General features: G+C 41.0%; 1 protein-coding gene across 1 annotated transcript in view; it reads left to right on the top strand.

Annotated features, from left to right (window-relative positions):
* LOC115438212 (uncharacterized) overlaps window positions 1-23,107 on the top strand; it is a 59,756-nt gene extending 36,649 nt beyond the window's left edge. Inside the window, exons 21-37 of the mRNA XM_030161654.1 lie at window positions 1,070-1,240; window positions 1,327-1,361; window positions 3,523-3,681; window positions 4,958-5,092; window positions 6,552-6,590; window positions 6,678-6,818; window positions 7,048-7,142; window positions 7,282-7,305; window positions 8,748-9,277; window positions 9,365-9,525; window positions 11,414-14,944; window positions 16,865-16,982; window positions 17,534-17,650; window positions 19,307-19,600; window positions 20,234-20,362; window positions 20,560-20,681; window positions 22,294-23,107. Of these exons, the coding sequence (XP_030017514.1) occupies window positions 1,070-1,240; window positions 1,327-1,361; window positions 3,523-3,681; window positions 4,958-5,092; window positions 6,552-6,590; window positions 6,678-6,818; window positions 7,048-7,142; window positions 7,282-7,305; window positions 8,748-9,277; window positions 9,365-9,525; window positions 11,414-14,944; window positions 16,865-16,982; window positions 17,534-17,650; window positions 19,307-19,600; window positions 20,234-20,362; window positions 20,560-20,681; window positions 22,294-22,374 (5,882 nt within the window). The 3' untranslated portion in view covers window positions 22,375-23,107. The remainder of the gene's footprint in view (window positions 1-1,069; window positions 1,241-1,326; window positions 1,362-3,522; window positions 3,682-4,957; window positions 5,093-6,551; window positions 6,591-6,677; window positions 6,819-7,047; window positions 7,143-7,281; window positions 7,306-8,747; window positions 9,278-9,364; window positions 9,526-11,413; window positions 14,945-16,864; window positions 16,983-17,533; window positions 17,651-19,306; window positions 19,601-20,233; window positions 20,363-20,559; window positions 20,682-22,293) is intronic.
* Window positions 23,108-24,802: the final 1,695 nt, after the last annotated feature.

The following is a 24,802-nucleotide window of genomic DNA, read 5'->3' as shown; positions in this document are numbered from 1 at the left end:
TCAATATGTTCAGTGTAATTTGTGCATTTCACAAATTCATCCCATGGGCCAGATTGGACTGTTTGGCGGGCCGGTTTTGGCGTCCGGGCCACATGTTTGACACTTGTGGAGTAGAGTAACATAAATTATGTGAAGCCACGTGCGTCACTGATCTCATGGATCTATTTAAAAACGGTCAAATATCTGATCATGGGATGAACAGACTGCAGATGGAGGGGTGGGGTTAGGGCAGGGATCTACAACCTTTACAATCTAAAGAGCCATAGGATGCAGACCCCTGGGTTAGGGTAGCCCCTGTGTTCCTGTGAGGACTCTTTGGGCTGGGCTGTAAACATCTAAGTAGACTCATCAGTTCTAGTCCTTGTCTCTAAGACAAAAGGAAATGGACACGTTTATTTCTCATGTATACTAAAGGAAGAAATATCAAACCAAAGTGTTGTGCTTTCAGGTCTAGGGCTGTGTATCGGCAAGAATCTGGTGATATGATACAAATCACAATACTAGGATCACGATATGATATATCCCAATATATCATGATACTGTTAAAAAGGAAAATTTTTGTTTGTTTCTTCTTTTTTTTTTAATGATTATTTCCTGGAAGAAATGAATTACACCAGAAATCTGCACAAATACTAAACGCATTTTTATTTGACCACAACAGGATCTAATGCTATATCACAAGATGTTCCTGTGTTCAAACGTAAATTATGTTTTACAGACATTACAGTTTAAGATCCTGTTCAAATGTTCATTTTCTGTTAGTTCAGACCTGACATCAGAACATTATTTTTGTGCAATCCTAACAAAGGAACTAACATTATTTAATAAAACAGTGTTAAATAATAATAAATAAAATGTAAACAAAAAAGAAAAACAAAAATGAACCTCCACAATATCTGCATTTGAATAAATACCTAAAAATATCGATTCAGTGCTTTTTAATATTGATACAGTATTTCGAAACGATCGCGATATATTGCTGAACCAATATTTTCTAACACACCTAGTCATGTCATAGATACCTGCCTTAGTATCAATTGAACAGACACAGTTTGTTTTTCCTATCCAGCTCCCAGACTCACGGCCAAAGCCATCCCAGACAGCGCCAATGCTGTTCCGGGGGTCGTCATCCCAGGAGCCAACTTTGGGATTCCACAGGGAAGCATTTGTCCGTTTTGGATCCCCATGACGACAAGATCCTTCCTGTTCCCGACAATGTCTCCATGGTTCATCATCCCAAGTAAAAGCTCGTCCTGTTCCACACATTTTCTCAACTTCTTTTTCAAATTTAATTGAGTCCAATGGTTGTCACTTTTCATCTTTCAGATTTCCGGACAGTCAAGAAATCAGAGGACATTTATGTAAGTTATGTTATCTTCTCAGTTTTTAGTCCAACGGTCCAAAGGGTCCAATGGACTGTTGGTACCAGCTGTTGTCTGTCCGTCATCCGTCTGTCTATACGTAGACAATTTTTCAAGAATCTTCTCCAAAACCATTAGCCAGAATCAAATTAAATTCACAGCAGAGGTTCCTTTGGGCAATGTCTACCAAATTTGGTCAAAGAATTGGCAAATGTTGATTTTTGAATTTTTTTATGAATTTTTTTAATTTTCTGAATCCCCATTGGTTTATAATGGGACACATTTCAAACTGTTTGAAGATAATAATGATAATAAATTTTATTTGTAACGCACTTTTACATTTGACACTAGATCTCAAAGTGGACAAAACAAAAACAACCACAAAATCAGCAACAATATGCAATAAAAAAACAGATAAAATCAAGAGATTGATATAATTACTATTGGCAATAGATAGGAAGTCATATATGTGCATATACAGTGGGGCAGAACAGTATTTTGTTAGCCACTGATTTTGCAAGTTCTACTTAGAAAGACGAGAGGTCTGTAATTTTCATCAGAGGTACACTTCAACTAGGAGAGACAAAATGAGAAAAATAATCCAGGAAATCACACAGTAGGATTTTTAAAGAATTTATTTGTAAGTTATGGTGGAAAATAAGTATTTTGGTCACCCACAAACAGGCGAGATTTCTGGCTCTCACGGACCTGTAACTTCTTCTTTAAGAAGCTCTTCTGTCCTCCACTGGTTCCCTGTATTAATGGCACCTGTTTGAACTGGTTCTCTGTATAAAAGACACCTGTCCACAGCCTCAAACAGTCAGACTCCAAACTCAACCATAGCCAAGACCAAAGAGCTGTCGAAGGACACCAGGAAGAAAATTGTAGACCTGCACCAGGCTGGGAAGAGTGAATCTACAATGGGCAAGCAGGTTGGTGTGAATAAATCAACTGTGGGAGCAATTGTAAGAAAATGGAAGACATACAAGACCATTGATAATCTCCCTTGATCTGGGGCCCCACGCAAGATCTCATCCCATGGGGTTAAAATGATCATGAGAACGGTGAGCAAAAATCCTAGAACTACATGGAGGGACCTGATGAATGACCTGTAGAGAGCTGGGACCAAAGTAACAAAGACTACCGTCGGTAGCACACTACGCCCAGAGGGACTCCTGCTCCTGCAGCACCAGACGTGTCCCCCTGCTTAAGCCAGTACATGTCCAGGCCCGTCTGAAGTTGCCAGAGAGCATATGGATGATCCAGAAGAGGATTGGGAGAAGATCATGTGTTCAGATGAAACCAAAATAGAACTTTTTGGTAAAAACTCAACTCGTGTTTGGAGGAAGAAGAATGCTGAGTTGCATCCCAAGAACACCATACCTACTGTGAAGCATGGGGTTGGAAACCTCATGCTTTGGGGCTGTTTTTCTGCAAAGGGGACAGAACCACTGATCCATGTTAAGGAAAGAATGACTGGGGCCATGTATGGTGAGATTATAAGCCAAAACCTCCGTCCATCAGTGAGAGCATTGAAGATGGAACGTGGCTGGGTCTTCCAGCATGACAATGATCCCAAACACACCGCTCGGGCAACGAAGGAGTGGCTCCATAAAAAGCATTTCAAGGTCCTGGAGTGGCCTAGCCAGTCTCCAGAACTCAACCCCATAGAAAATTTGTGGAGGGAGTTAAAAGTCCGTGTTGCCCAGCGACAGCCCCAAAACATCACTGCTCTAGAGGAGATCTGCAGGAGGAATGGACCAAATACCAGCTCCAGTGTGTGCAAACCTGCTGAAGACTGACAGGAAACCTTTGACCTCTGTCATTGCCAACAAAGGTTATGTTACAAAGTATTGAGTTGAACTTTTGTTATTGACCAAATACTTATTTTCCACCATAATTTACAAATGAATTATTTAAAAATCGTACATTGTGATTTCCTGGATTTTTTTTCTCATTTTGTCTTTCATAATTAAAGTGTACCTCTGATGAAAATTACAGACCTCTTTCATCTTTCTAAGTAGGACAACTTGCAAAATCAGTGACTGACTAAATACTTTTTGCCCCACTGGATATGTAAATCAGTGACATCATGCTTGAACAGAATTGTTTTCTCTGTTCATGAAGTAAACTTTGTGAGTTTCTACCTTGTTTCCTGTAGAAGATGAAACATTGTTCTTCACCTACGATCATGCTGACGGGTTTACCAGAAGGAAACTATAGTCACCTGGACATCGCAAAGCTGGTCTGGCCCTATTTTCCCAAACAGACCCTTCAGTCGCTGCTCTACAACATTATTGTACTGACGCTGCAGAGGAGGGTAAGAACACACGCACGCACACACACACACACACACACACTCTCACTCACTCACTCACATTCCTGTAACTCCTACTTTATGTTCCTTTTTTTTTTCATTTTCAGTATATACAGCTCAAACAAATGTAATGTAAGGAAAGTTATACATTGGACTGAAAAGGTATGAGCTAAAGCCTTATGTATGTGTGTGTATTTAGAGCATATTGGCAATCACCTGATCAAAATCAGTCATTAATATTTACTTTTTAATTAATACAACTAAGAGTGTGTCTTTAGAAAGTAATGGTGGATTAAACGACATGGCACAACTGATGCATAATAAATAAATGACATATATAATTCCTGGAATCATATCACTTCCAGAGGAATATAAAAGCATCCATTCTGGAAAGTAGTGAAAAATACCAACAAGTACCAGGTCCAGACCGCTGGGACCAGGAGTGTTAATGGGAGGCCCACAGTAGGACGAAAAAAGACAAAAAAGAATGTACCATAGAGACACTTAGGCTCCGTTCATACAGCAGGTCTTAATTCAGAATTTAGATTTTTTTTGGTCAAATCTGATTTTTTTTGTGTGTTGGTTCATATTCCTCATTAAATGCGATTTCTAGCAGTTTTGAGTCTGAACTGAATGTGACCCTGAAGTGACCCACATGCACAAAAGAGGTCCTGACAGAATACGAGACCACGCAGACATACACTGTGTTTACAGAAAGAAATATGGTTTTCCTCCGCTCCTTCTCCTGGGATGAACAACTGGGACGTTTGTTGCATTTCAATGATGTAAAGGTTGGAAAAATGTGACCAGGATGTTCAGACTGAAGTCACATTGGAAAATATCAGATCTGTATCAGATTTAGGACCACATATGAAAGTGGTCAGGGTCAGATTTAGGACCACATATGAAAGTGGTCTGGGTCAGATTTAGGACTACATATGAAAGTGGTCTGGGTCAGATTTAGGACCACATATGAAAGTGGTCGGGGTCAGATTAGTGCTGTTCAAACTGTGTGTAACAGATCAGATCCAGGTCACATATGGATAAATAAATCAGATTTGAGCCACATTTACCTGCAGTGTAAACGGAGCTTCAGTTCGAACCAGCTCAGGGTTTTGGTCATCTACGCACAGCTAAAAAAATCTCCTTTATCAACATTTTGTGCAGATGCGTTAAGATTCATACACTGAAAATAAGAATCCATCGTATGAACTCAAATGAGATTTACTTATTGTTTTGTTCAAATCAACCTAATTTTTTTTTCTTTCCTCCTCTCTAGGCTTTTGTGCATTTTTACAGCTGGTTGAAATGTTTGGATTTTGTCCGAGAACACATCGCAAATCCGATCTCTGTGAAAGGTGCCCCACTGTCTGTCCACTTCGTCCTGCAGAACATGAGTCCTATATACAGCGAGGTACGGACACTGACCAACACTGACTACATTTACAATCACGCTTCTATTCATAATTTCACTGTGGGTGTGTGTGTGTATTTGCAGGCATTTTCCAAATGTGCCACTAATATTCAGCTCTTTCACAAAATGTGTCTCAGTTGCAGATTTTACTGCAGACACATTTTTTTTTATTCTCGTATACTTATAAAATTAATACGATTGAACCTGTTGTGGAAATTTTTCTCTGCTGCTGGTAAAGAATGAAATGAGACTTCTGCCAGCTGACAAAGTTTTTATTTCTTTGCAAAGAAAGGTCAGTTCTGCAGACGTGTGGTGATTGTGAAGAAAAGACAAAGAACTTCTCACCAGATCCACCTTTATAGGGTGGATCCCATCTGTCCAGGGACACCTCCAGTCTGCTCAAAGGGCCCTTTGATTGAGTGATGAGCCCCGGGTTTTAACATCCACCTTTTGTTACCTTATGAGAAAGTTAACATGCAGTAGGGGGTGTTTGGGTACGGACATGAGACAAAGAAGGGAGTTAGACAAAGAAGTTAAAATTCCATTACAAACCTCAATAATGTGACCACTTTAGGAACCAAAGCAGAGTTCACTTTAATAAAGTAATTAAACAGTTTTATTTTAATAATCAATATCATATTTACAATATTTACAACATATAAATAACATTAGCATTATATTCAGATGTATTTTGTATAGATATATGCATTTATTAATTTAAACACTATGTTTAGAATATGGCATAAATAATATAATTGTCAAATATCAATGTATTTGGAATACATGTAGTTTACTTATAGAGTTTAGAAAATGAACCAGAATGACGGCACTAAACTAGGTCACTTTACAAACATTCACACTCACAAAACTACTCACATTTGTTTTCACAAATTTTTTCTCATTTCAAAATACATTTTCCTGAAAATATAAGTAGCTATCGACCCAAAAATATAAGTTTGGTGTAGACTATTGTCATTTAAGTTTTTTGACCACGTTAACCATCCCTTGACTCCGCCCTCAAGCAGCTGCAGATCTCAGTAGGTAACACTACTTACTTGATGTGAGACACCAGGGGTTCAAATCCTGGTAGGAGCAAAAGGAGTGCCCCTGTTTTTGTTTTTGGTTTTTTTTTCAAACGGGGGTGTGGCCTGTAGGTAAATCCACTACTGCATACAGATACCCCTAAAGGGGTGAGGATGTACCCCATTATTAAAGCTAGACCAATCCAGACTCATTGTGTTTTTTAATCAGTCTGTAGTTTTGGTTTGGATCCTCTTACATGAAAAACCTCTAATAAACCAGATCAAAGCTGTAGGTTCCACCACAGTCATAAACTAGTGCAGATACTCTGATATCCAGTAAGATACAGTTTAACTCGGCAGAGGGAATGAAGTCTGTTTGTGTTTCTGAAATCTTTTGAAGACATCTTTAACCATCTGTGACTTGTGTTTGTCCACAGGAGAACATGTACAAGTCCCTGACAAAGCTCAGTAACACTGTGAGTTCCATATTCAGTTCTTATTGGTCCACTGGCAGCAGCTGGGTCACAGTCCCTGTTTAACTCCAGGATGTGTGTTTGCTTCAGCGTCCTCCAGATCCACAGGCTCTGGACGAACGCTTACTGTGTGTGGAACTGGCAGAGACATCACCGAGCATCATCGAAGCGGCCATTGACGTGGTGGCATCCATCGCTCCGTTCCTCAGCTTTCTGCCGCTCGCCAACAGGGTAAACCAACATGTGATGAGGATGTTTAACGACTGAATAATTCTGTGGATTAGAAGATATAATGGCTCCCATTGGAAATCCCAGCAAACTCTGCAGTTTAGATGCTTTTACACATTTACAGAGTTTGATCCAACTAGTTTGATTGGCTCAAATCTGGATTTATTTAGAAATTATTTTTTGTCTGTTTCGTATCTGTTTTTGTCTTATCCTCTTATTGGATCCACCTTAGATTTGCATCGAGATGAAAGATGCAAGTGGTGTCGCCGAAGTGATGAAGAAACACAGCTCACATAAACCCAGCAGTTTGGAGGAACGCACAGTTTGGTACGTTTTTTTGTGTGTGTGTGTGTGTGTGTGTGTCCACTTAGTTAAAGACAGTAATTATTCACATTAATGTTCTAATTTTTTTTTACATTCTCACTCCCAAACTGACACTTTTTTTTGTTTTTTTCCCTCTTTCTAGGGATAAAGTCAAACGTTTTGAGTCGTAAGTATCTTGTTTTTGTTTTCCAACATAATTGTATAAAGCCATAGATAAACATTTTGCTGATAGTCATTCCTAGTTTCCTAGACCTTTTTCCTATTACATTTTGAAATATGCCCTCCACAAAAACAAGGTATTCATATTTGATTATTTTTCTCCTTATATTTAGAATAGAATAGAATAGAATAGCCTTTATTGCCATTGTGTGGACAATGAAATTAGGAATTTAGAGCCGTGTAGAAAAATTTCACTTAACCCTCGTATTATCCGCAATGCTTATCATTCAAAAAGTAATAGTTGACTTTTGTTTTCTTCATATTTCATGACTTTTCGTAATTTGATGGGGACAACTGATTAAGCAGCCCCAGCTGTTTTATCTGTGTGTGTGTGTGTGTGTGTGTGTGTGTGTGTGTGTGTGCGTGCGTGCGTGCGCACGCACAGAGTTGATCTTTTTGAGTTGATCCATAACAGGGGGGTGGGGAAAACAACTATTCCAGGGTTCCTATGCAAGTAATGAAAAGTATGGAATTTGATTTTATAAATTTCCAGGTCTCGAAAACTATGGAAAATGGAAACAAATGTATGGAAAAATATTCATGTTTCCCAGACTGTTCCCGCTGTTCTATTTTCTAAAACATAAAATTATGCATGTGTAAAAAAAAAAAAGAAATGGATCGCTCTGTTTTTTCACAGTGCTTGCTAGCGCAGCTAAAATGTTTGTGTGAGAGCACATCAGTAGACTACATGTCCCAGAAAACATTTGGGCAAATTGACAAGCCTTCTGCTCTTATCCTCCTCCACCCCATTTTAAGCCCCGCCCAGGTGTCGTCAAGTTTCACTGCTGCTTTGGTGGACAGGTGATGTTCACACACTGTTGGTGAGCGAGATATTCAACATGCCTTATATGATCGTTGGCAGAACTCAGAATGGGTAGATGCAAATTCTCTGACGACTGGGTCATAAATCCAAATATAAAGACTGGGTAGAATTTATTTAAATTAGGGTCTGGAAAAAGTATGGAATTTAGAAATTTCAAATGTGTAGGAAGGAACCCTGCTATTCCCACCTGAACTGTGATCCTTCTGCTGGTGTGGACATGTGGGAAACAACTGGACTAGTGAACTCCTCCAAAACGAGGAAGTCAGTGTAGGTTTGGGGTTGAACACATCCAAGTCTGTCCAAATACACATGCCTCCCCTCAAAAATTATCATCTCAAGTACTACAATAATAATAATATAATAAAGTGTCTGACACAAAAACTTGGTCGACAGTTTTATGTAAATCATTTTCTCGACGCAGATATCCCTGGGGTCAGATTGAGTCCAAGGGTAAAATGTTTTGGTGAACTTGGAGGATAATCGGAGGGTTAAATTACAACTTGGGTGAGAAAAAAGGCAGTTTCTGGCTGTTTTATACTGTTGTAATCATTTGTTTGTCATTTTAGTGTGAAGAGCCTAAAAAAGCGTCTGCAGGACTCTGGTCAAACTGTAATAAATCTCGATACAATCAGTCAACTAGTCGAGACAGAAACAGTTACTGATGAAGCCACATGTGCTGCAGAGGAACCTCAGACTCCGCCTCCTGCTCCTCCAACCCCATCGGATAACGGGACACAGCCAGCTTTACAGGCTGGCATCCCAGTCTCTGCTGAATCTGCTGAAACCCTCATAACCGAACCAAGTGACCCGACAAGTGAGGCAGTGGTGATGGAGGATCCTGAACAATCCGAATCCGCCGCCTCCATTGACGTCACCATCACCCCTGAGAATGAGGACGATGCCAGGGGGGGCGCAGGTTCTGCAGGTGACGTTCCTTTAATGTCTGAGGTTTGCGGTGAAAACGCCTCTGTTTCTAGTCCTGACTCCTCCGCCTTGGTAGTGAAACCTGAAGAGGACGCTGATAAACTTCCTCAGATTAATGAGCAAGTGTTTAAGGTCCTGACAGCAGCTGTTCGCCAGCACAGACTCACTAAAGGTAGCAGCTCCCACACAGGTGAAACCTCTACAATCCAAAGTATGAAGGAAGTGCTCACACCCAAACTCCTCCCCCTTGTCCCACCAGGTAACGGATCCCAACCCACTTCGCGGTCCAGTCCTCTTGTGTCCGCTGCTTCCAGTCCCAGAGACAATGTTGCAGATCCTTCTGGGATTAACAAAAGCTCTTTGGAAGTTCTCCAGCACAGGATGGTCAAGGGTAGCAGCTCAGACAGTACAGAGAAGGAGGTGAGGATCCTGTTCAACATTCACATTCAACAAGAAAATATGTAGACAGTAAAAATGCGGATGTGTGAACAGTAAGTACAGGAAGTCATTTCTGACACTCTGTGTCTCGATCAAAGCAACAGTAAGAGATGAGTGGTCATCACGGTTCCCACTGGGTCTTAAAAAGTCTTAAGTCTTGAATTTACAAATCTGCATTTAATATCTTCAAAAAGTCTTAAAGGTACTAAATTTCATCTGGTAGGTCTTAGTTCTGTTTCCATAGTTGTGTTTACACGTGTCTGCTAAATGTCCAAACTGTAAAGACAGTAACGTTAGTCGACTCAGTTCCACCTGTTCAAACCCAACAATTTATATTGAAATAAGGAACCAATTATCGTTAACTTTGCAGTCCCTGGTGAGAAATGACTCGTAATGGTGGGAATCAAAGCATTGGAGGAAATAAATACATTTTCCTAAATTCTAGGAGTCACACATTTTTGGCAGTAGTTCCATGTTTTTAATGGTATTATCATTAATGGTGCAGGAGACTTTCGTGACCAATTACTCACCTGAATCTCTTGCATTACGGTGAACAATTTCGAACTGCCATCCACCATAAACAGACCTTTTGTTTAAAGAGTTGGGAGGTAACTCGGGCATCTTCGGAATTTTGTCGTGACGTGCATTGTAGGAAACGCTGCTTCACTCTGCTGTCTGGCAGTGGTAGCTGCTACAAACACGAGGCAGAAACGGCAGGAGCTCCCTTCCCTCTATGCATATTCCTCCAGCCGTTTCCGCATTCCAGCCGTTTCCGCGTTGTTTTTTTCATCCATATAGTATCGGCGGCGCGAGCCTTCGTTTCTCACAATGTACATCACGACAAAATTCCGAAGATGCCCGAGTTACCTCCCAACTCTGTAAACATATGGTCTGTTTCTGATGGATGGCACTTCGACATTGCTCACCATAATGCAAGAGATTCAGGTGAGTAATCACAGAAAGACTGACAGATTCATGATGCTGAGGATATGACTGAGGTTTTACAGATTTGATGAAAAATTGGTCACGAAAGTCTCCCGCACCTTTAATTTCTCTGCGGATTCCCTAGAGAATCACCCAGTCTTTCTGTTAATTTCTATCTGTTAACGGATTAATCCATCATCATGATTAATCTGATTAAAAATTTTAACTCTAAACCCAATTTTAAATGGATGGATGGAAATCACCATGGACATTTATAAAATGGACAAGATAACAGTATTTGGAGAAAATTGGAGAAATTCACTTCATACTGGGAAAAGTGGGTCAACTATGTCACACCCTATAGGCCTGATTTTATTTCAACAAATCAGTGATTGTGTTGAATGGAAAAGGACACTCCCTATTTGTACATAGTTTTTCTTCTTTTTTCATCTTTTATTTGGTTATCTGACATGAAGCAAAAATATTATTCTGTCAAAAAAAAAAATAAGATGGAACAGTTGTGAAAAAATGAATTATATTTAATCATGATTTAAAAAATGTTAATCGTTTGACAGCCCTATATATATATATATATATATATATATATATATATATATATATGTGTGTATGTATATATGTGTGTGTATATATATATATATATATATATTTATATATGTATATATATATATGTATGTATATATATATATATATATATATATATATATATATATATATATATATATATATAAAAATACAACTTAACATGTTAATGCAGATTAGTCCATCATCCTGATTAATCTGATTCTAAACGTTAACTCCATGAACCCATCTGCAGCAGAATGACTCTGAACATCTCTGCCTTTAGTCTAAATTGAATGGAATTTGTCTTCAATCAAAGGTCAATGTTTCTGTCATGTGTATACTGATACATCTTTATCCTCTCCAGGATCAAGTTTCTGAGGAAGCTGATCTCAGCGCAGACTATGTTTCTTCAGACTACTTCAACATGGAGGACTTTGTTACAGTTGATGAAGTCTGTGATGATGGTGGCGACACAAGCCCACAGCCCCACCACTCACCAGAGAGCTCTTCTAAGCAGTCCTCAGAAACGAAAAGAGAAGGGGACAAAGAAAGGCAAGGCTCCAGTTCATCATCTGACACCAGACGGAGTTCACCAAGGTCCTCAAAAGACTCAAAGCGCTCTGCCTCGTCCTCTTCATCCTCCTCATCCAGGTCGACCAAAGAGCACTTTAAAAGCCCTTCCTCTTCTAGATCAACATCTGGGTCTCCCAAAAAGAACAAAAGATCCTCAGCCTCCTCAAAATCCCCCTCCAAAACCTCATCCTGTAAGGCCTCTGCTTCTGCTTCTTCACCATCCATGTCCTCAGATTCTGCAGCCCTGAATACTAGGACCCACTCGGCCTCCTCTGCACACAAAAAGGAAAAGATGACAACGGCTGCAAGCATTGGAGCTCATCCGGTGAATGCAAAAGCAGAGAGTGTGGTGGCAAAGTCCAACCACAAAGTGTCAGCAGAGAGCACTGCTGCAAAAACTGTTGAGTCAGAGGCAAAAACAGATGCACCATCAGAGATGCAGGAGCAGAGGGTACAGTGGACAAACCAAGCACAGAAAGACTCAACCAGAGTGGAACTGAATGAGGAAACTGTCCAAGATTTGAGGGGAAGAAAGGTAGGAAACGATGAGGATGCTTTGAAAGATGCAGAAAAAGAGGACGATGAAGTTGACAGTTACCAAATCCTTGATTCACTTGATGAACAAACAGATGAACAGCTGGACAATGAAGCCCAAGGTGGCCTCCATGAAGGCCAGACTTTAAATGAAGAAGCTTTTCAGATTCTGGATAGTGTCGATGACGAAGGCAAAACAGAGGAGGGTGGTGAAATGGAGATGGATGAGTCTTTTCAAGTGCTTGACAGCGTAACTGAAGACCACAGCACTGCAGAGCAAGAGGAAAGTTACTTTGTCAAAGAATCGGAAGACAAACAGCTCCCTGAGAAGGATTCGACTCCAGTAAATGACAAAAGTACTAATCAAGACGCAGTAGATGGAGCCCAAAAGATGAATCCTGATGATGCAGATACTAAAAATGGAGAAGGAAGCACGAGAGATGGAAGTAGGAGAAATAGAAAACAAGACACACTCTCAGAATCCAACAAATCTACCAAAGAAGTGGAAAATCCACAAAAAGAAGTCATAAAAGATACTGAAATAGAACCTGTCAGTGACATTACTGAACAAGAAACCTTTGAGATTCTGGATTCAATAGATGATCAGACTGCAACCGTTTCTCAAGACACAGAAGTTAACCCAGTTACAAGAAGTAAAAGATATGGAAGCAGGAGAAAAAGGAAAGAGGAAGCACTTCCAGAGGAATCTCACAAAATGTCTAAAGAGGTGGAAAATCCTGACGAAGAAGACAGCAAAGGTGCTTTTCAAGAGCTCCACAGTGAATCTACAGAACAAGAAACCTTCAAGATTCTGGATTCAATAGAGGAACAGACTGCACAACAAAATGATGTCCAAAAACCTGAAACCTGTAGTGACCAGAAAGAGCATGTAAAGCCAACAGAGGGGGGGGAGAAAGAGGATTACCAGGTGATTGATTCTGTGGAAGATCAGCCGACTGTCATAGAAACAAAATTAGAGACAGAAAGGAAGGAAAAACAGATGAAGACGACCCCTAGAAAAGATGACAGAACAACGAGGAGGAGCGTCCCATCCACCAGAGCATTCCGGAGTGAAGAGACAGAGAAGTCATCAGCAAAGAAACATGAAAGGATGGTGAAAAGACATGAAACACCAGCAAAGAAGGAAACCAGCGCTGGGGTTTCAGGAAAAGAAGAAGAAATAAAAGAGGTTACTGAAGAGATGGAGTACAAGATAGTAGATTCTGTTGAAGATGAACCAGCGCAGGACACCATCACAGAACGATCTGGAAGAAGACGAAGTACAAGAGGGAGGAAAGAGGAAATCCCGGAAGCCTCTAAAAAATCAGACAGGGATGAGGATACTTTTGAGATTTTAGACTCAGTTGAAGACAAGACAGCAAGTGATGAACCGAGTATCACAACCAGGTCCGCCAGAGAAAAACGACCGAGAGCAGCAAAGAGAGACACGACGAGTGACAGAGCCAAAATGTCTCAAATGGAGGACATGCCAACTAAAAGGATGCGCACTCCGGCCAGAGAATCACAGGAAAGGAAAATGGAAAAAGCATCAAAGACAGACGACAAAGACGGCACACCAACGGACAGTGACAAAGAGGTGACTGAGGAGGAGACGACCTATCAGATACTGGACTCTTTGGAAGACGAAGAGGTTGAGCGTGATCCGCCAGTCATTGAAGTAAAAGCAAAAAGAGGGCGGCCAAAGAAGCAGGTCAAAGCAACCAAGAAAGGCGGCAAAACTCAAAAGAGCAAACAGGTAGAAGAAGAGGCTGCATATCGGATTTTGGATTCTTTAGAGGAAGAGAAAGTTGACAGTATGTCCTCAACAAACCAAACTGAACAGAAACAGATCAAAACCCTTCCCAATGATGAAGACCAACTAGTTAAATCCGTAACACCTGTAACGGGATCACCTAAAAAAGAGGAGGAGGAGGAAGAAGATCCTGTGTATGAGATAGTAGATTCTTTGGAAGATGATCAAAGTCAGGAGGAGATGGCAATTTTAGAGGAAAAAACACACAACAAAGATGAAAGCCCTTCAAAAGGTGAAGCTTTACCTGCTCAGGGAGACTTCCCAACATGTAGCAGCACTGAGTCTGAAATGGTAGACGTCCAAGAAAAGAGCCAAACAGTTGATGTTTTAGAGGAGGTAAAGGATGGAACTGGTGTTGGAGAAGAGTCTAAAACAAAGGAGAGCTCCCCCAAAATAGACGAAGACAAAGAGGACACCCAGTCCCAGAGCGATGTCCCAACACTTGAATACAAGACGGAGCAAAAGAAAGACAACACAGCTGCACTGAGCACTCTGACGAGCACAGGTGAAGTGAGGGAGGAGCAGGAGGAGGGTGACCCTGACAACACGACCAAGGAGGAAGAGCTGAGGACAAGGCAGGTGACTGGAAAGGACAAACATCTCAGCAGAGAGCCTGTAGACAGGAGGACGAAGGAGAGGGAGGACAGGAGGAGCAGGGAAAAGGAGGAGGATACGAGCCGGAGCAGCGGAAGAGGAGCAACAAGGAGGACCAAGGAGCGAGGTAGAGACGAGGAGGAAAAGGTGAAGGTAGACGCCAAGGAACTGGTGACGGTGGATGAGGTGGGAGCAGATGAGGCTGGAGCCGAGGCAGAGCAGGAGGGTCAGGAGTGGGAGGGGGAGATGCAGACTCTGGTCACTCTGGATGAGATAGTGGAGGAAGAGGAGGAGGAAGAGGAGGCGCAGGCAGAGCCCAGTGCACTGGAGACACACCTACCAACCCAGGACGAAGAATCAACAGACTCTTTAAACCCAGAGGTAAAAAGTTAAACTGAGACAGAACTGGCCAAATGATCAGACCACAGTCCACCCTTTGAAAGGACAAAAGAGCACAGACTAACAACAGCCAGTGGACGTGTTTATCTGCATCATGAAACCAGCAACAGAACACATTACACACAACACTGTCTCCAATATCGATCAATCATATTTTATTTATACAGGGTGTATCAAAAAGAAACTATACATTTTGAAAAATTACCCCCAGTTCCGCATTTGATAATTTTTGGAATTTTCTTTTCCAGACGTCTGTAGGTAGGGGATTGGTGGGTATTTGTCCAAATTTACAGACCCAGGTTTTCATGCATGAGTGAGCAGGGGACAGTTGTGCAATCCAAGTTAAAACTGGTTTGCACGAAGTAGCAGTGGGATTTAAATCCAATCAAAGGTCATGGGAGGGGCCAATGGGCATCCATCTTGTTTTCCACAAAATTGCCAGGTTCAAGCTAGGGATGTATCCATCCATCCATTATCTGCCGCTTATCCGGGGCCGGGTCGCGGGGGCAACAGTCTAAGCAGGGATGCCCAGACTTCCCTATCCCCAGACACCTCCTCCAGCTCTTCCGGGGGGACCCCAAGGCGTTCCCAGGCCAACCGAGAGACAGTCTCTCCAACGTGACCTAGGTCTTCCCTGAGGTCTCCTCCCGGTGGGACATTTCCGAAACACCTCCCCAGGGAGGCGTCCAGAAGGCATCCGAAACAGATACCCGATCCACCTCAGCTGGCCCCTCTCGATGTGGAGGAGCAGCGGCTCTACTCTGAGCTCCTCCCTGGTGACTGAGCTCCTCACCCTATCCCTAAGGGTGTGCCCAGCCACCCGATGGAGGAAACTCATGTCAACCACTTGTATCCGGGATCTTGTCCTTTCGGTCATGACCCAAAGCTCACGACCATAGGGGAGGATAGGAACATAGACTGACCGGTAAATCGAGAGCTTCGCCTCTCGGCTCTGCTCCTCCTTTACCACAACCGACCGATACAGCGACTGCATCAGTGCGAGGGATGTAATGATGTGAAAATTTCATATCACAGTTATTGTGACCAAAATGATCACGGTTATCATTATTATCACGGTATCGTTCAAATGTGGTCAAAATGTTCAAAAAGTACTTACACACAACCTGAAATAATTTAACAAAGTTGTATTTTGAAAAAAAAAAAAAAAGAAACGGAAAAAAAACAAATAAAATAATAGCCACAATGTACTTTCTGGTGGCAGAAACATTAAAATATTAACATGTAAACATCAAACATACAAATGTGCATTGAAGATGGCACCCTATTGCCGTTGTTTGACCATTTTCCATATCAAGTTTAAGTTGAAAATGCTGTAATTTTACTGCGTTTTATCGTTACACCGGTAATCATTACATCCCTCGTTACAGCATTAACACTTTGGACACCATGTCAATTTCATTTTTTTATCCATGGCAGCTGTTCCTGCCTTTCAAAATGAGTTCAACTTGTTTAGGCCTGATAATGTCACTGAGGACAGGCCTTGTTAGCGTTAGGGTTAGGGTCCTGGTCCTCCTAAGGCCAGTTTTAATTTGGATTGCGCAGTTGTCCCCTGCTCACTCATGCATGAAAACCTGGGTCTGTAAATTTGGACAAATACCCACCGATCCCCTACCTACCGATGTCCAGAAAAGAAAATTCCAAAAATTATCACATGCGGAACTGGGGGTAATTTTTCTCCTATCTTTTCTCAAATAGGCTCAATTTTTAGCTTAAGAACTCTGTTTTATGGAACTGTTTACAAAATTTCAGTATCAGAAGTTCCGATCCTACTGATCAATATACTACCCTTTGGGAGGCAAGGGATAAAAAAAAATAATGAAATAAAAGTATAATGTAAAAATAATGAAAATGAAAATCCCACAGTTTTCTGTTGTTTTTTAGACTTTGGTGACTTTAGATGAAGCAGGTGATGATGATGAGGAGGAGACGACGAAGGCTTCAGAGGAGCTGCAAGCAGAACAATCCTCCACACGTGTCAAACACAAATCTGAGGAAACAGGTTTGTGATCTGTCAGTTTTCCACTTCCATAGTCCGTACACGTTCATGTAAACCCTGAATGTTTCTGACATCATGCACTGACCCACATGTCCAGTCTGTAAACCAGGCCTGTTGAACTCAGTTGACCTGCAGTGGGCCCAACCATTCAAATAACACCATAATAACCTGTAAATAATGACCACCCCAATTTTTTTTTCTTTGTTTATTACAATAAAAAACATTCAGTTATGAAAATATTTACATTTACAAACTATCCAAACAAAAAAGGTGTAAATAACCTGAAAAACCTAAAATGTCTTGTGCAATTTTAACAATATTGTGCCTCAGCTTATCATTGATAAATGTACATTACACACAATGTTACACAAACATTTGACAACAGGTAAAATATTATTCAAAATTTTAACATATGGAATTTGGAACTGAATTATAAACAGTTTCTACAATATTTAGTGTCAGCTTATTATATCCATTAGTCGAATGTCACTGTCAGACTGATGAAAGATGATTTAACATGTGCTTTTTTTCTGAATGTGGTTTTGTTTTTTTAGAAGAGACTGTGAATTTTGTGACAGTAGATGAAGTGGGAGAGGGTGAAGATGAGGAAAAGGAAGAAGCCACACCCAGGAGAAGAGGCCGAGGCAGGAAGAGGTCCAGACAGGCTCCTGGTGAGATGCACCAGCTCTGACTTATGCTCTTAGGGCTGCACGATTAATCAATTTTAAATCGAAATCAGATTTTTTAATTAGGATGATTTTTAAAAAAAAAGGGAAATTGTCAAATTGATTTCATCTCTCTTGTGCCTCTGGACTACACGCCCACGGGCTACCCTAGGCTCTTCCTCCTGTCTGTGACAGCGGTCTTTCACAGAAGTCTGTGTAATGACCGGACTTTAAATCTGTTCATGAGCCCGCAGTAGTGTTACCAATGTAAGCCGTGGTTTCACGCACGGATCCTGCAATTGAAATATAACTGCATAGGGATCACTCATCTTACGTTGTCCTGGATCCGTACTGTACTGTCTTCTTCCGATCTGGGTCGCAGGGTCAGCAGCCTCAACAGAGGAGCCCAGACAGCCCTCTGCCCACACACATCCACCAGCTCCGGGGATAGAATCCCTCCACCGTGTCCTGGGTCGGTCTCTTCCACACACGGATCCCCCAGTTTAAATAGAACCGCATGGGAATCACTCATATTATGTGGTCCACACATGCACGAATGATGCCTGTCACTGACTTACATTGGTATCACTTCTGTGGGCCCAGATACCCCAAAAAAGGAAAAAAAAAAATCTGTAATTAATTTATTTCTCTTACTTTTCATTCACAAATATAAGTTCTGTAAAACAAAACAAAATATTTATTTTTTGAAAGATGTTGAACTTTATTTAAAGCTGTTAGATAAATCTGGAGACAAAAAGGCTGTAAAAAACCATCAGTATTTGCTCTGATTTGGACATTGTATTGTAGTGTATTCACCCTGGCAAACTTAAGTTATTTTCTTTTTGTATACATTGTTTGTATACTCTACTTCATTCAATAAAGACATAATGAAAAAAAATACAAAAATAAAACTTCTGTGGGCCCATCACGTGATACCATCACAGATTTGAGGTAGGGAGCAGTGGCTTGCATTGCTGGCTGTTAATGAAAATGACATGCTGACTTGTGTTGTCTTCTGTAGTTTTATCCAAGAATAGAAATCGAAAATCGAATTTTTAAAGGAAAAAAAATCGGGATTTTATTTTTTGCCAAAATCATGCAGCCCTAGGCTCCGTTCACACTGCAGGCACATGTGGTCCAAACACGATTTATTTATCCATATATGACCTGTATCTGATCTGTTACAGTTTGAACAGCACTAATCTGACCCAGACCACTTTCATATGTGGTCCTAAATCTGACCCAGACCACTTTCATATGTGGTCCTAAATCTGACCCAGACCACTTTCATATGTGGTCGTAAATCTGACCCAGACCACTTTCATATGTGGTCCTAAATCTGACCCAGACCACTTTCATATGTGGTCCTAAATCTGACCCAGACCACTTTCATATGTGGTCCTAAATTTGATACGTATCTTATATTTTTCAATGTGACTTCAGTCTGAACATCCGTTCAGACTCAAAACTGATAGAAGTCGCATTTAATGTGGAATATGAACCAACACACAAAAAAAATCAGATTTCACCCAAAAATCCAAATTGTGCATTCGACCTGCTGTGTGAACAAAGCCTTAGTCTCCAGCCTCATCTGTAGAAAAGTAGTGGCCGTGAATCTGTGAACTTCATTCCATTTGAACCACTGCTTCTTCTTTACTTCAGTGAGAAAATCCACCAGAGGGAAAAGAGTGTGTGTAAAAGATGTGAAAGAAGAGGAGGAAAAGGGAGGAGCTGACACAGAAGCTCCGCCCCCAGGGTCATCCGACCCACCCCTGTCATCAGACAAAGTTGTGTCCACCTGGGTCCAGTCAGACGTCCTGAAGGCAGATGCTGAAGAACGGAGCAGAGACGACGTCCATGCAGACTCTGCTGGACAGGAACAGGAGGAGGTGCTGGACAGAGGAGTGGAGGAGGGGCCAGAGGAGGTGGAGACATGGGGCGGGGCCCACAGGAAAGGTACAGCATCTTACAATCACAACTCACACCAACCGAACCTTTTATGGGGTTGACATCTGAACGTCCTCCACATATTCACATCCCTGAGAGAAAAAACCTTTTATTGTTGAAGTGAAACTGAAGATAAGGACTTTCAGATGTTCATGTCACATGGTCTGGTTTATATGGGCCTGATTTACTAAAGGTTTGTGTAAAAACATGCACAAACTTGACTGTTCATGCTAAAACAGGTTGAAGTTTATCCACTAACAGTCACACCGAGGGTTGTGTCTCTGAAATGGACAAAATAACTCGTGTATCAGCACACACATAGACATGATGACATCAGCACACGCATTGACATGACATCAGCACATGCATAGACATGATGACATCAGCACACGCATCGACATGACATCAGCACACACATAGACATGATGACATCGGCACACACACAGACATGATGACATCAACTGGATCGATGACAAAATAAGGTACAATACGTGCAAGGGGCGGGGCTTGTTGTGTCTGGAACCACTTACTTAGTTGTGTGTTTTGTGTAGTTTTGTTCTAGTGGGTTCTTTGGGACCTGTTGGAGAACGGTGCTTTTGTCCACAGTGGACTCATTTGACCCCTCTGTCCTGTACTTTATAGTGGACAGTAAAAGGAGGAGGGACCAGCTGGGGCCTGGACCTGGACCTGAAGTGAAGCGATCCCGGTCTCAGTCTCCTTGTGTGTCCTCTGACTTCAAACTGCCTCCATTCACACCCAACACCCCCCTGGGTGAGACACACAAGACAGACACTGAGGGACAGGTCCTTCTGTTTACTGTCTCATCTGTTTGTCCTTCTGTTTACTGTCTCATCTGTTTGTCCTTCTGTTTACTGTCTCATCTGTTTGTCCTTCTGTTTACTGTCTCATCTGTTTGTCCTTCTGTTTACTGTCTCACTCATCTGTTTGTCTTCCTTCTCTGTCTTCAGGTGCAGAGTTCGTGGTTCCTAAATCAGGCTTTTACTGTAACCTCTGCTGCCTTTTCTACCAGAGGGAGAGTACAGCCAAAGAGGAGCACTGTAGCAGCCACAGACACTACAGCAACCTACAGGTACACAATAATACACAATAAAACACAACAATACACACTAATACACACTACCGCAACCTACAGGTACACAATAATACACAACGATACACACTAATACACACTACAGCAACCTACAGTTACACAATAATACACAATAATACACAATAATACACAACGATACACACTAATACACACTACCGCAACCTACAGGTACACAATAATACACAATAATACACAACGATACACACTAATACACACTACCGCAACCTACAGGTACACAATAATACACACTACAGCAACCTACAGGTACACAATAATACACACTACAGACTAACCTACAGGTACACAATAATACACAATAATACACACTACTGCAACCTACAGGTACACTATAACAGACACTAATACACACTACCGCAACCTACAGGTACACAATAATACACACTAATATACACTACTGCAACCTACAGTTACACAATAATACACATTGCAGCAACCTACAGGTACACAATAATACATAATAATACACAACGACACACACTAATACACACTACCGCAACCTACAGGTACACAATAATACACACTACTGCAACCTACAGGTACACAATAATACACACTACAGCAACCTACAGGTACGCAATAATACACACTACCGCAACCTACAGGTACACAATAATACACACTACAGACTAACCTACAGGTACACAATAATACACACTACAGCAACCTATAGGTACACAATAATACACAATAATACACACTACCGCAACCTACAGGTACACAATAATACACACTAATATACACTACTGCAACCTACAGTTACACAATAATACACATTGCAGCAACCTACAGGTACACCATAATACACAATAATACATACTACTGTAACCTGCAGGTACACAATAATACACACACTAATACACACTACCACAACCCACAGGTACACACTAATATACACTACTGCAACCTACAGGTACACAATAATACACACTACCGCAACCTACAGGTACACAGTAATACACACTAGTACACTCTACAGCAACCTACAGGTACACATGAATGCACACACATATACACTAAATGTGAAGACACACCAACCTGACTGCCGACCGTCTCCAGTAAAGGTAGTCCAACTGATCAGTCTGCTCTCGTCTCCCTGACACGGTCCAAAAAGTGTGAAGAACACACCAACTCGACTACCCACTCAAACATATGGTCTGTGCTTGCACAAGACGTAAACCCGGAAATGACGGAACATGCCTGTACACAAAAACCCAGAGCTCACTATAGTCGGTCATTGTTGTTTTGGTGTACCGGGTCTGTGTGGCGTCCGTCATAGTGGTCAGTTGACAGCTGCGCTCCTCTGTTCACCTGAGTGTCCAGAACATATGACCTGCAGATCTGAGGATACGACCACAAAGTCCATCATTGACTGGTGACCGAGGATGTCCTGGAGCCACGTTCACCGACGTTATGTTCGAACAGGGTGTTGGTTATGGCCAGACTGGGACTGACTGATTTAATTATTTCCTGTCATGTCCTTCTTCTTGTCTGTTTAATGCTGCTCTTGTGTCTCTGATCGGTGCTAGTAACTGTGCTGCTGCTGAATTTCCTTTTTTTTTTTTTTTTCCAGAAATATTACCAGAAACTTCAACAGAAACAATTAGGAGGTTCAACAGGAACAGAAGGCGCCACTGTTTCTGACCTGGACTGAATCAGACACAGACGGTGAAAGTAAAACATGAGCTGCTGTTGGATAAAGCAAAGGCATCAGACCACGCCCTCCAGAACCTTCTGTTATGGAAACCTTGGACATAAAACAGACATAATGCAGCGTTTTCACATGTTTCACTGGATCCACTGCACAGGTGCCTTGTCCTGCTTTCATTTGCACAGACTGTCTCTAAAATGGAAAACACACAGGAGAAGCTGAGGCTGCGGTGGGAAACAGCTTCAACCATGCATACTTATACTATAGTATTACACATCTGCCTTTAGTACTGTCTGTTTAGGCATAGTACTAAAGGCTCACACAAATTAGTATAATCTAACAACAGCGTATTAAAATAAAAACACGTGAATAAAGTTGTAATATTATGAGAATAAAGTCGTAGTTTTAAAGTAAACTCATAATTTAACAAAAAACAATGTCGTACTTTTATGAAATTAAAGTCATAATAATTTCAAAATGAATTTGCAATAGTACGATAAAAGTCATAATTTAGAAATCGTAAGCCTTAAGTTCAGTCATTTGCTCCAAATCCATTCAGTTCTTACAACGAAACAAACCCAAACGTGTGAACTGTCTTCGAAGTCCGTGGACTAATGCTAATGTGTTGATGGTGAGCGGGGCTAATAGGCTCAGTATTTGGTGGGCGGGGCTAATAGGCTCAGTATTTGGTGGGCGGGGCTAATAGGCTCAGTATTTAGCCTTTGTGCGTAAACCCCAAATGAAAGTACAGTCTACTCTTGTTAAACCACCCGCCGTTATACCGCCATTTCCGCCTATCGCCATCCGCCAGCCCAGTTCCATGCACAAACAACACTTATACCATTGATTTCCCGACCGTTATACCGCCAGCGTGATTGCCATCGAGTACACATAAATTTTAACAATGCACTGAAACAAACCCGCCAGACGCTGATCGCGACAAGCTACGAGTAGGTCTACGGAACGGCCACCGTTCATTTATCGCAGAACACTGGATGTTGGGAAGAGGACGTGGGATTAAGCCAAAGCCTCAAGATGATGGGGTGTCATTTCCCGACACCGTATAATAATGCTTAAAATGTTTCCCCACTTTAAATGATCCCTTACAACATAACAGAATCAAGATTTATTTAGAAACGCAATTAGAACGGGTTAACGGAGGCAGCATAGACATCATATAGTAAAGACATGCACATTATGGACGCAACCCGTTGTAACGCCATTTTCACTATACCGCCAATTTGGCCGTGAACGGAAGTTGGCGGTATAACGAGAGTAGACTGTAGAACCTCACAAAATGTTCCACTTCTATATTATGAGACCAGTGGGTACAACTGAATTCTCGTAAATTAGGATATTTTTCCACCTGTTTTTAAATTACAATGTTATTCTCATAATATTATGGCTTTATTCTGGAAACATGACGATATTATTTTCATAATATTTCGACTTCATTCTCATAAAGTTATGACTCTTTGTGTATTCGACTTTATTCTCATAAATTAGGATATTTTTCCATCTGTTTTTAAATTACGATGTTATTCTCATAATATTATGGCTTTATTCTGGAAACATGATGACATTATTCTCATAATATTTCAACTTTATTCTCATAAAGTTATGATATTTTTAGTCTGATGGATTATTGGTATCAGTTGTCATGTGTCGTCCATAAACTTTGACCTTGACTGACCTTGAACGGTCAAAGGGATGTCAGTTAATGTCTTTAAATTCACTGTTGGACTACTATTTTTAAATTACAATGTTATTCTCATAATATTCTGGCTTTATTCTCTAAATATGACAACATTATTGTGATAATCATTATTGTAAAATCGTAAAATGAGTGGTTCTATCTCCGTATTTTCCGACTTCATGCTGGTGTTTGTCTTTGGTACGTGGGCCTGATCCGCCGTCGTACGTGCTGATCATCTTCATCAGACCCACTTGAATCTGAAGGAACTGAGGTTTGTTTCCAGGCGAAGATATGAAGACATTTTTCTGTTGATGTTACTGTGGCAGTTTTTTTTAAATTGTACCAAACTGTGTTCCATTCTAGTGTTTATAAATGAAGCCCATGTATAAAAGTTCCAGTAAAAAGGGTGTGGTCTTCACTGTTTGATGACATCATGTCCTAACTCTGTCTGTCTGTTCTCTTTCTTTTTTTTTTATAAGGGTCCAATATGTTTTGCATGTTGTGAATAAATTTTAATAGTTTTATCTTCGTCTTGTAAAGCAGCTTTTATTCATCTCATTTGTATTTAACCCTTAAACATCCAGCGTTACTTTTGTGGCAGTTTCCACATGAATTTTTCTCAATTTATCACTTCTTCAGGGATTTCTCACCATTTATTGTAATAATATAATTTCTATTTTGTGATTTTTTTTTTTTGCGATAATTGGGCATTTTCCTGCATTTAATCCCCTGAAT

This window comes from Sphaeramia orbicularis, chromosome 18 (genome assembly GCF_902148855.1).
Source record: "Sphaeramia orbicularis chromosome 18, fSphaOr1.1, whole genome shotgun sequence".
In the NCBI taxonomy this organism is placed as follows: domain Eukaryota; kingdom Metazoa; phylum Chordata; class Actinopteri; order Kurtiformes; family Apogonidae; genus Sphaeramia; species Sphaeramia orbicularis.
This window is presented reverse-complemented; position numbering and strand designations above follow the sequence as displayed.